This window comes from Selaginella moellendorffii, unplaced genomic scaffold (assembly GCF_000143415.4).
Source record: "Selaginella moellendorffii unplaced genomic scaffold, v1.0 SELMOscaffold_13, whole genome shotgun sequence".
NCBI lineage: Eukaryota > Viridiplantae > Streptophyta > Lycopodiopsida > Selaginellales > Selaginellaceae > Selaginella > Selaginella moellendorffii.
In genome coordinates this window covers 1,341,407-1,353,041 of record NW_003314274.1, presented here as the reverse complement: position 1 = coordinate 1,353,041, position 11,635 = coordinate 1,341,407, and the positions used below count along the sequence as shown (strand labels likewise).

General features: G+C 45.4%; 3 protein-coding genes across 3 annotated transcripts; 1 reads left to right on the top strand and 2 right to left on the bottom strand.

Moving 5' to 3' along the window:
- Positions 1-71: 71 nt before the first annotated feature.
- LOC112346305 (germin-like protein subfamily 1 member 16) lies at positions 72-725 on the bottom strand. Its single transcript, XM_024674952.1, has one exon. It carries the CDS (start codon positions 723-725, stop codon positions 72-74), a length of 654 nt encoding a protein of 217 aa, XP_024530720.1.
- Positions 726-2,577: 1,852 nt separating this feature from the next.
- On the bottom strand, positions 2,578-3,665 carry LOC112346304 (germin-like protein subfamily 1 member 16). Its single transcript, XM_024674951.1, has 2 exons — positions 3,022-3,665; positions 2,578-2,905 (listed from the first exon to the last, which is right to left on the bottom strand). Exons 1-2 carry the CDS (start codon positions 3,663-3,665, stop codon positions 2,578-2,580), a joined length of 972 nt encoding a protein of 323 aa, XP_024530719.1.
- A 3,883-nt stretch (positions 3,666-7,548) lies between these two features.
- LOC112346221 lies at positions 7,549-11,502 on the top strand. The gene is made up of 9 exons (XM_024674597.1): positions 7,549-7,730; positions 7,779-7,853; positions 7,911-7,950; positions 7,996-9,084; positions 9,277-9,713; positions 9,768-10,033; positions 10,090-10,814; positions 10,872-11,206; positions 11,272-11,502. The coding sequence occupies exons 1-9, from the start codon at positions 7,642-7,644 to the stop codon at positions 11,339-11,341; spliced, it is 3,126 nt and encodes a 1,041-aa protein (XP_024530365.1). The 5' UTR covers positions 7,549-7,641; the 3' UTR covers positions 11,342-11,502.
- Positions 11,503-11,635: the final 133 nt, after the last annotated feature.

The window sequence follows — 11,635 nt, the reverse complement described above, 5'->3', positions numbered from 1 at the left end:
ACATTGATGTTTAAATAGACCGGTAAAATTAATTTAGATTATTATTGCAGAATTTTGCGAGAACAAATTGCTTATGTTTGCTTGATGAGGTCCCTGAGCTGCTGGATCAGTTTGGGATTGATCTGGAATGCCCTCTCGATAACGGCATCGTAAATGGGAGGATTAGATGCAAACACTGCTTTCGCGACCTGAGTGACTCCAGGATTCTGGGAATTGAATCCCGCAAGAGCAACAGCAGGCGTCTTTCCAAGATTGAGCTGGAAGTGAACTAGGCCACGCGGAAACACAAAGAGATCCCCTGGATGCAGAGTTTGAGCGAAGAGTGTGTTGTTGGTGGTGCTCACGAATCCAACATAGAGTGTTCCTTGCTGGACGAACAGGAGCTCGGTTCCTCGGGGGTGGACGTGAGGGGGATTGACACCGTAAGGGGCATAATCGATCCTCGCGAAAGAGACTCCAAGAGTGTTGATTCCCGGGAATTCACCAACATTTGCATTGGTGACCATTGAACCCAGCTTGTTGTTGGTGTTCCCGGGGTTCCGGAGTCCCTGGAACTTGAAATCACTGGCTAGAGTTGCAGCTGCAGGCTTGCAAATGAATCCATTGACGTTGGTGTTGCTGTTTGTGTCACGGACACAGAAGTCCTGGAGGGCATCTTCATCTGATCCATGGACGAAAGCAATGGCGCAAATGGCAACTAGACAAATGGCTAACTTGTAGGACATCTTGTATGTTCACACAGAGATTGATCGAAGCTTTTGATATTTTGTTGTGATGCTCGTTGATTGCTGAGGAATGGAGTGAGGAGGTTCCTAGAGTTTATATAGGATTTGTGAGCACTCCAGATCTGACTTGGTCATTTTACTGAGATATAGAAGAACACGTTTATTTCACTGGTTCAAGGTGACTTAATCAAAACCATAGCTGACTTGATCAAGCCATAGTGTCAAATCATTATTTCAGGAGTGGTCAAGCCGTTATCAAAAGAATGGAGGTGATAATTCAAAATGGAGGGAAAATTTTCATTTGAAAGGCTAGGGTTTAGGTCTGCGAGGAGAGGTAAGGGCCACACACACACACAGCAAGCAGAGGTGAGTGATTGAGCTTCTATTTTTTCGGTGGATTTTGTAATCGTTTTCTTGCAGGTCCGCAGGAAATAGCGCTGTCTGTAGGAAGCAAATTAACTTCTGCTCAATTGCCATCTTGGTTTGGATGTTGCTCTGTTTTGATTCAAGCACGCTGATCGATTGAAGAATAGTGTCCAGCGTTCCTTTCACTTCGACTTGTCGAAAAGGCTAGAGGACGATGAAAGACGAAAATGCTTACAGGAAATCCGATAGTTTCCGCTCGAGGCTGGGATCAACTGCAATCCGGTGAAAGAGCGGAATTCCTTCTACACTTTGAGGAGGAGCCCGATCCTGCAGAGCTCAACAGTAAAACTAAAGACGCAAGTACCATAGACTTGCAACGAGAGGACTAAGGCAATGGTTCCCTATATATCCATGCGATCTCTGGTTCCCTTGCCTAGTGATGCGAGCTCACTTGGCAAGGGAACCAGAAATCGCATGGATATATACGCTGTGAAGGTAAGCTTGTCTGAATGGGCGTGTTTCATGGCTGACGAATGTGCTAGTTGCTTTCATGGGCTTTCGCTGGGACATATTCCGAAAGCGCTTTCGCGTTATTTGTCTCGAAAGGCGTTCAGACAATATTGTCTAGGGCGCTTGTCAAATGTTCAGAAAGCTTTCAGGGATATGTCTGCACGTCTCAAGCTTGATTTGCGTGAGATCCAGAGTCGGACTGTTGGAAGTCTTGGCAAAGAAGAAGTGCTGGCTGTCAAATGGAACCGTCTGATGGAGGGAACTGACACGAGACAAGACTCCGGCTGTCGATAAGAGGATTTTGTTTACATGCTCCACAGCGGGATTTCCATCTCCTTACTCCGGACGAGGTATAATTTCTCGACTCATTCGTTCAATTTCGACCATTTGTATGAACATGGACTATGAAGGCACATAGTCCGCACATTCTGCAGTCCATGAGTTAGTTGGTACGCAGTTTCTTTCATCGTGTATTTCATTTTTTTTGTCCAGGTTGCTGCTGAACATCAACCTGGCATCTGGGGACGGGGACTGGAACTCTAGGGACTTGGCCTCGTCTTCGTCCTGGTCATTCTCCATTTCATGCTACGGCTCAAGACGTGTTGTTCAGCGCCAGGTTTAGCTTGAAGAGATCGCTCACCCGGTTCTTCGGAAGCATGCCTCGGAAGCATCCTTGCTATGCATGATTCAAGATTATATTATGTATGAATTAGGCACTTAATCATGAGTAAGTAAAAGTGTTGGATAGTAGTGGCATCAAGAACAGAATATGCAAGTACCACTCATTCATAAAAAGTTATATACAGTTCTTTTTCGTTGTGTATGAGTCTCTCTGCTGCTTTCAAATACTCGGCTCTAAATGGTTTCAAGCCAGGAAGATTGGAGACAAGTTTGCTAGTGTCCAAGGAAAGGAGTGAGTTCCAGAAGAGATCTAAGATGTACTGGAGACAATCCAGCAGCCGCCAGCGAAGAATGACTATAGTGAATGGAAGCCCAAGCCGCTGCTCCAGCCCAGAAGCAACGGAAGGAATCCCTGCTCTAGCAGCGGCGAGCGGAGCCGAGAGGCGATAGAAATAGGAGATGACACAGGCCTTGTGATCTCGAGGAGGGCTGTGAGTACTTCTTCCAGATCATAGACGGGATCCATGAAAGCAGCGGCATCATTCAAGTTGTCTGCATTGGGAGCCTTGAGTTTTTCGAGGCGAATGTCCTGGTGCTCGATGTGCTTCCATGTCCGTGTTAGATTCTCATGGATGCTGTCGATGTTGATGATTGTCACAGACAATCCTTGCGCTGCTAGCTTCCTGGCGATATTTCATATTTGTTGCTCTTTTGCTAGTGATTTATGGTGCGGCCACATTTTAAAAATAATTTAGATTATTATTGCAGAATTTTGCGAGAACAAATTGCTTATGTTTGCTTGATGAGGTCCCTGAGCTGCTGGATCAGGTTGGGATTGATCTGGAATGCCCTCTCGATGACGGCATCGTAAATGGGAGGATTAGATGCAAACACTGCTTTCGCGACCTGAGTGACTCCAGGATTCTGGGAATTGAATCCCGCAAGAGCAACAGCAGGTGTCTTTCCAAGATTGAGCTGGAAGTGAACTAGGCCACGCGGAAACACAAAGAGATCCCCTGGATGCAAAGTTTGAGCGAAGAGTGTGTTGTTGGTGGTGCTCACGAATCCAACATAGAGTGTTCCTTGCTGGACGAACAGGAGCTCGGTTCCTCGGGGGTGGACGTGAGGGGGATTGACACCGTAAGGGGCATAATCGATCCTCGCGAAAGAGACTCCAAGAGTGTTGATTCCCGGGAATTCACCAACATTTGCATTGGTGACCATTGAACCCAGCTTGTTGTTGGTGTTCCCGGGGTTCCGGAGTCCCTGGAACTTGAAATCACTGGCTAGAGTTGCAGCTGCAGGCTTGCAAATGAATCCATTGACGTTGGTGTTGCTGTTTGTGTCACGGACACAGAAGTCCTGGAGGGCATCTTCATCTGATCCATGGACGAAAGCAATGGCGCAAATGGCAACTAGACAAATGGCTAACTTGTAAGACATCTTGTATGTTCAGACAGAGATTGATCGAAGCTTTTGATATTTTGTTGTGATTGCTGAGGAATGGAGTGAGGAGTATGAGGAGGTCCCTAGAGTTTATATAAAGTTGCGAGCACTCCAGATCTGACTTGGTCATTTTACTGGGACACAGGAGAACACGTTAATTTCACTGGTTCAAGATGACTTGATCAATATCATGGTTGACTTGATCATAACTGAAAATCATTATATTTCAGGAGTGGTGAAGCCGTTATCAGTAGAATGAAGGTGATGCTACATTCAATCCATCTTCCGAAGAATTATAATGGAGGGAAATTTCTCATTTGAAAGGCTGGTAAGGCGGCATTCCATTCCATCTCTCTCCCTCATACACACACACACACACACACACACACAGACAGCTCGGTGGTTGGGCGCGGCAGTGCAATAGGTGAGTGATCAGCTTCTATTTTTTCGTGAATTTTGCAAGCCTTTTCTTGCAGGAAGAGCTGGAGTGTTGTGATGTTCCGCAGGAAATAAAAGGAGGCCTGAGCAAATACGCCGGAGGAACTTCTCCTGAACTGCCATATGATTCAAGCATGCTGATCGATTGAAGAACAGTGTCCAGCTTTCACTCTTTCACTTCGACTTGTCGAAAGGGTAGAGGATGATGAAAGAGGAAAATGCTTACAGGAAATAAGATAGTCTGCGGTGATCAACTGCAACCTGGCGACAGAGCGGAATTCCTTCTACACTTTGAGGAGGAGCCCGAGGTGGTCCTTCTTGCAGAGCTCAACAGTGAAAGTAGAGATCTTTACAAGGACGCAAGTACCACAAATGAGAGTGGAAACTCTTGGCAAGGGAACAAGAAATCCCATTGATACATAGGTAAGCTTGTCCGAACGGACGTGTTTCATCGAAAACTTTGCGCCGAGCCAATGGACATATTTCGAAAGAGCTTTCGCGTTATTTGTCTCAAAAGGCGTTCAGGCAATAATGTCTGGCGCTTGAGAAAGCTTTCAGGGATATGTCTGCGCGTCTCAAGCTTCATTTGCGTGAGATCCAGAGTCGGATGGGTGTCAAATGGTAACCGAAATGCACGATGAAAGAAACTGTGCACCGGACTGGACTATCTCATGTTCATACAAATTGTCGCTTTCCATCCAATTGAACGAAATGCCTCGAAAAGTTAGACCTCGTCTGGAGTAAGGAGATGGAAATCCCGCTGTGGACCATGTAGAGACAACCTGGCATCTAGGGACGGGGACGGGAATGGCCTCGTCATGCTCTAAGCTTTGATCCTCGACTCAAGACGTGTTTTTTAGCGCCAGGTTGAGCTTCGCACAATAGCTCTGGAGCTTTTTCTCCTGGACAAGAATCGAGCACCGTAAGTTTGTTCTTTGAGCATCTCGCCAAAATCAGCCTTATAATCCTTCTCCGGCACGAATGGTTCGAGCCACTCCGACACAGAAAGCCTCGATGATGTCATCGCAATAGGCCTATGCCCGTGCCGCCCATCCGGCGTCTCGATCCTGCACGCGGCATCACCGCGGATCCTGTCCGGGCGTGGGTACTTGGTGCTTAGAGTAGCCCTAAAAATGAATATTCGAGTAAATTACGTATATCCGTTTTACTCTAGATTACTTCTTGGATCACTCACTCTCTCTCGGCGAGATAGAGATCATTCTAATAAGGGCATCCTGCTTCCTCCAATGTTAACAAAGTTGTGTGTCCCAACTTTGTTCTAATTCATGGAGCTGGCCATCGTGCGTGGCATTGGAATAATCCCGCCACCGAGTGGACGCCTTGGATCAGGTCAGTGGTGGAACGAGCAGTGTCTGTGCTGCCACTGTTGGTATTATTCGGCTCCTTTGATCCAGATGCTTGAGTCCATGCATCAGACGATAAGGTTTTTTGGGAAAAATTTCTAGCTTTTATTGGAAACTCTGTTCCTAATCGAATCTCCAAAGCTTTTTATCTTCAATGTCACAATGGACGCTTTTGGGATTTGAAAAACTCTATATAGGTGACAGAGTTGCAGGTATCAATGGATGCTGGCTAAAGACCAAGAAAAATTTAATGGATGGGATTCCTGTGACGGATTTGCCATACTACGAGCCCGAGTGGAGAGCATGTTGCAGTGTCAAAGAAGAAAAGAAGAACAATCACCTGTGACATCGAGGAACGGGCCGTGCCTGGTTCCACTTACTTGGATTCAATTTTGACAGGCAAGTCTTTGAGTGCTCGCTTTAGTAAAGTCGAGGATGCAAAGAGATAATGTATAGGAACACTTTCTAGCAGTATTTCTTTGTCTACAGTCCACTTTTGCAATGCAGATATTGAAGTGAGAGCCTGGTTACAACTCGAACTTGTGCTTATAAGAGAAGGATCATCGTGGTAGGATGCTTATGAGCTGTAGTGGGGAAAATGTCACCAGCTGGTTGAAGATCACTTCTGGAGCTCGAACGCTCTAGGCAACCATTAGGAAGTGCTGCTGGCTAGTTCCTTACTTTGAAGCTAGGTTATAAAATAGCAACTATTTCACAACTAAAATATATAAGAAAAATGATACAAAAATATCACATGTGGAAATAAACATAACTTACATAGTATTATAGAAACAATATATATATTTTCGCTCATACAAAAATATCAGCTGTTCAGATAAACATAACTCTAAACCAATGTATAGAAGGTTAAATCATTTTGTTACCTTCATTCGTTTTAATGGCCTCTAGTCTTTTTGCTTTTGTTTTTTTCCTTTTGCTGGCGATTTATGGTGATGCTCGTAATTTTGAACAAAAATTGTGTCCTAGTGCAATCTTTAGCTTTTCTGATGCACTCTCAGATACTGGCAATCGCAATCTTGAAGCAGTAGCAGCGGGACATTTAAGGTGCATTTAGTCTTTCTGGACATCTACCATATGAAATTACACTGGGAAAGCCCACTGGAAGATTTTGTGATGGGTATGTATTTATTGATTATTTAGCTCGTCAATTGAAGTTGGATGATATTGAGCCTCCAAGTTTAACTTATAATGGTACTTATTTTACAAGTTTGAATTTTGGCTATGCTGGAGCAACAGTTCGTCCACCTAGTGTTTATAACACATCTTTTGCTACTCCTCATATATTGTCTGCTCAAGTTTCAGATTTTATATGGCATAAACAGCAAGTTGACAATCATCAAAATGTTGATATGTGATGAATATTACAATTCCAGCTGTAGTTAAGGGCATCAATTCTAGTATTATGGATTTACATAATTCTGATGCAAAATATTTTATGATAATGAATCTTCCTCGTTATGATTGTGCTCCTAGCTATTTACAATTATTTTCTAATGCTGCTGGGATGCTTTATGACAACTTGGATGCCTTGTTGAGGTTAGAAATACTATTGATTTATTTAATAAGAAATTATTAGAAATGGTAAATGATATTAACAATCAAAATGATGATATTGAAATATATTATTTTGATTGGTTTTCTGCAAGTAATAACATGGAGCAATATGGATTTAAAAGTTATAAACAAGCTTGTTGTGGGATACCTGAAGGTAATTTCAATTGCGTTACTGATAATAATACAGCACTATGTGGTTGTGGATCACCAAGTGGTACTGTATGCAACAATCCAAGTGAATATTTACTATTTGATGGCACTCATTTCATTCAGCAATTTTATGAAGTTTCGTCTAAACTCATTTCTAATTATATTATTCCAACTGTGAGTCTATTGCCCGGCTGTGGGGTACCAATGCCATCCTCTTAAAATTAACTGATATGAATTCTTAATTTCAATTAATTAACTTCAGCTATTATACTTTGTTTTTACGATGTAATTTCACGTTTGGGCCACGTGGGCAGAGCTATGAATCAGTTGGCTAGGGCAGATGAAGCGTGGATGAGAGTGAAGGCGATTGCCATCGATCGAGAGAGAATGTGGTGGTGTGCTCGAAAGTGGCAGGAATCCAAGGGTGCAATGCGACAGTGGAATGGATGCCGAGCGCCGGAGCATCTGAGATGTTTGCCCGGTTTGGGAAGATGAGAACGGATACGAGCAAGAAATATGGCTGCATCGTCGTGAGGTAAGCAGGGATGTCGATCCATATCAGCTGAAATAGATCTTTTCGCAGTGATGCGAGCAAAGCACTGGAAAAGAGCCCCTTGCGTCGGCCATTGTATGTTCGTCCATCCAACAAAGATGAGAGGTATTTCTTCTTGGAGTTTCTAAAATTTCTTCCCTGCCCTGGTTAATCTCATCGCAGGAGAGGACTCGGTGTGGGAAGGAGCAAAGGCTGGCACAAGGTAGCGAAGAGAGAATTTTACCTCTTTGATTTTTCTTTTGTCCAGGTTGCTGAGTCCAGGATCAAAGCTAGCATGAAACCGTTAAAGTCCGAGAACCGGATCATCAAACACAACTTGGAGAAATCCAAGCAGCTCATATCGGAGGAGAATGACCAGGAAGAAGACGAGAACAAGTCTCTCGAGTTCCACTCTCCGTCACCAGATCCAGAAATCTGCCAGGTTGATGGAATTCCGGTCCAGTTTGGTCAGCAACACTCGACGTCCTCGACTCTCGGAAGTGCTTTTCAGCGCCAAGTTGAGCTGCGCGTTAACAGCTCTCTGGATGGTTTCACGAAAGACTCCGAAAGACCACTCCACTCGCCTGAGTACGTCGGCCAGGATATCGTTTACCACGTCTTCTATCAGGACAATCCTCTGGACATAATCGAGTCGCTGCTGGTGGCCAGGAAATCGTATGACTCGTCCGCGAAGCTCGAGGAGAACGAGAAACAAAGGAGCTCCGAGGCACTGGTGGAGACTCTTGGGAAGCTCTCGCAGCAGGGAGATTCCACTGGAGCAGACAACTTGTCAACCCAAGAGTCTGCGACGTTGGAACAAGAGAATAGTGTTGGGATAGAAGGGAAGACTAGCGATCGGTTGCTGGAAGGGATCAGTGAAGAGATTCAAGTGAACTTACTCGACTCGAAGCATGCTCAAGTGGAGGAGACGCCGCGGAGGCATCGCTTTAGAGCGAGCTGGGACTCTGTTCCAGCGATACTGAAGAAGCAAGATAAGCGAATCAGAGCAGAGGAGGAGGGGGGATTGAGCAAGGATTTAGAAGCTGAGGACAATCAAGGTGGCCAACTATCTGACGGGGAGACAACCATCAGCTGGAACATTACCTCGCCAGAAGCCGAAAACATGGAGCAGTCGTTGCTACAGCTTCTCAATGCACGGTTGCAAGTTCTTAGCTCCCACAAGCTCAAGTATCTTCTGGGGGTTATGGATAAACTCGAAGGTGGCGACGTCGACATGCTGACGCCTCAAGAACATCCTTGTGAAGGAGTTGAAGTTTCCGCTGTCAGCAAAACCCGTACCTTATCTCTTCGCATTCTATCAACTTGGGGCGACAAGCACTTCGTTGGTCTTGTGCAGGTATCCTTTGTCTACGCATGAAAGCTCAATTTGTAATAGGCTGCAGAGTCGACGCGGGATGAACTTTTTGCAAAGAGGTAGTGTACTAGTTTGGGATAGATAGCTTTGGATGGTGCTTTTACGTGGTTGCTAGAACAGTTTCTTGTGATTATTTTTGTTTTCTTTCTTACGAACTTTCGTGTGTTTTTGCAGGTAGATCTGTTTGACACTGATGGCAAGAAAATCGACGTCCAGCCTATGCAAATCACCTCGAATTGTGAAGCTGCAAAAGAACTTGGCCGGATTGTGGATGGTGGTGTGAATTCTAGCGTGTGGGAGGCTTTACTTCCCTTGCCAGGCTCTCCTCCTCTGGAAATATTCTTTCAGCTACCTTCGGAAGACACTTCGATCGGACACCTTGAAGTTTGGAATCACACCCAAAGTATTGGCAAAGGTGTGAGGGACTTGCAAGTTTTGATAGACGGGGAGATAGCGTGGCAGGGAACGGTTTCAAAGTCATCCGGGAGCCAAGTATATGATTCGTGCACACGAATACCACTGCGGGAAGGAGTGACATTGCCAAATCCGTCCATTGGAAAATCAATCTCGATAACTCCTCCATCTCCGAAGCTGGAATTCGAAGTTTCAAGGTATAAACCGAAGTTCCTTTAATCTTTTTTCCTGGATCTACGTGTAACTTTCAGGCTAAACTCCTCGTCTCCAAAATTTGAAGACTCTGAAGTCGCTGGTAATAAGCTTGCGACGAGGCAGGCCGTGGAAAAGGTTGAAACGGAGTCAATATGGTCCAGGGCTGCTCGTTACTTGCAGCGTAGTATCGCTTCGAAAAGGGAACCACAACCAGAGGAGACCGACGACGCTGACGACAATCTGCAAGCCGACATAGACAAGCTCGAGGAAGACAATATGGAGCTCGAGGAGATTGAAAGGATACTAAACTCAGACGGTGAAGGTAAGACTTCTGAAACGACTACAATATCCGCTCAGAGCTTTTTTCTTTGTTTACAGACACTTGTACTTTCTACAATAAGTTCGAGCAAAATGTGAGCCAGAAAGTTGTCAGTGCGAACTTGTCCGCGGATGCAACGTATGAAATGTTCTCGGTCGACATGCTCGACGAATCAGCCGACAAAGCAGCGCTTCTCCAAGCTCTAAGCTACACCGACGATGCAGACTTAGAAGAGCTAGACGGTGACGAGCAACAAATATCGGAGCTTGTAGCGCCGAGTGACTTCTCCATTCCGCTCCTACCTCTTGGAATGAAGCTGACGATCGACATTCACAGCTCATGGGGTGATCCACACTACGTTGGTCTCTCCGGCATTGAGATCTTTGACGACGCTGGACAGGTGGTGCACATCGACTCGAGGAAGCAAATCAGTGTGAGCTACACAACCGCAGCTCTCCTCTCGGGACTTAACTGCAGTCCGTGTCCCGTGGAAAGGCTGGTCGACAATGTCAACCTGACGTGCGACGATTCTCATATGTGGCTCGCACCTTTCTCTCCGGGACATCCTTGCACCATCACCATTTCTCTCGAGGGGCCAACTTTGCTGGGAATGGTCCGGTTTTGGAACTACAACAAGTCGACAATGCATACTTACCGCGGTGCCAGGTTGATCCGTATGTTCCTCGACTCTCAGCTCATATTTTATGGAGAATTGCGACGAGCATCCGGCTTGCTCTCTGACGCTTACAACAATGCTGAGCCAATTCTCTTCACAAACAATGAGGTTAGTAGCTTCATCTTTTTTCTTTCCTTTCATTTCATGTGTCGTGATGTTTTTCAGGCCAGCCTGTGTGCCATAGAGATGCATGACGCGCAAACTTACAAGAAAAAAGGCTCTCCAGGAAGCGACGGATTACATGACATGAACGAGGATACCGAGGCCTACATTGGAAGTCCTTTACAAAATCCCGTGTTTAAGCTCCCGGTGCCTTCCTCTCAGGGCAAGCGCGTTGGACAGTCATTACACGACCACTGTGGTTCGGATAAAGCGCCAATGGGACGTGTTCTCAGGCTCAATCTACTCAGGTCTTGGGGAGATTGCTATTACTTTGGACTGACTGGAATCCAGGCTCGTACCTTTTACCAGAACTCCCACTACTTTCGCATAACATTCGTGTAAGTGGATTAGAATCTCTTTTCATCCGCTACTGTTGGTAACGTGAAGAGACTTGTTTCTGCAGGTGCTGGACGAGAATGGAAATGCACACTCAATTCAGAGTGAGTTTATCACTGGAAAGCCAAGGGACTTGAACGATATACCAGGGCATACCGGAGACTACAGGACGCTTGATAAGCTTGTCGACGGATGTAATGTGACAACGGATGATCGGCATATGTGGCTTGTGCCGTATGATGGTCCGGAGGCTGAGCACTTCCTGGAGATCGACTTTAAAAGGCCGGTGACAATGTCAGCTTTCAGATTCTGGAACTACAACAAGAGTTTAGACGACACGTTCCGTGGTGTAAGTTATGTTTGCTTTCATGCCTGCTAAAGAACTCGGCGGCTTTGCAGGTAAAATGGATACAGGTTCTCGTTGATAACGT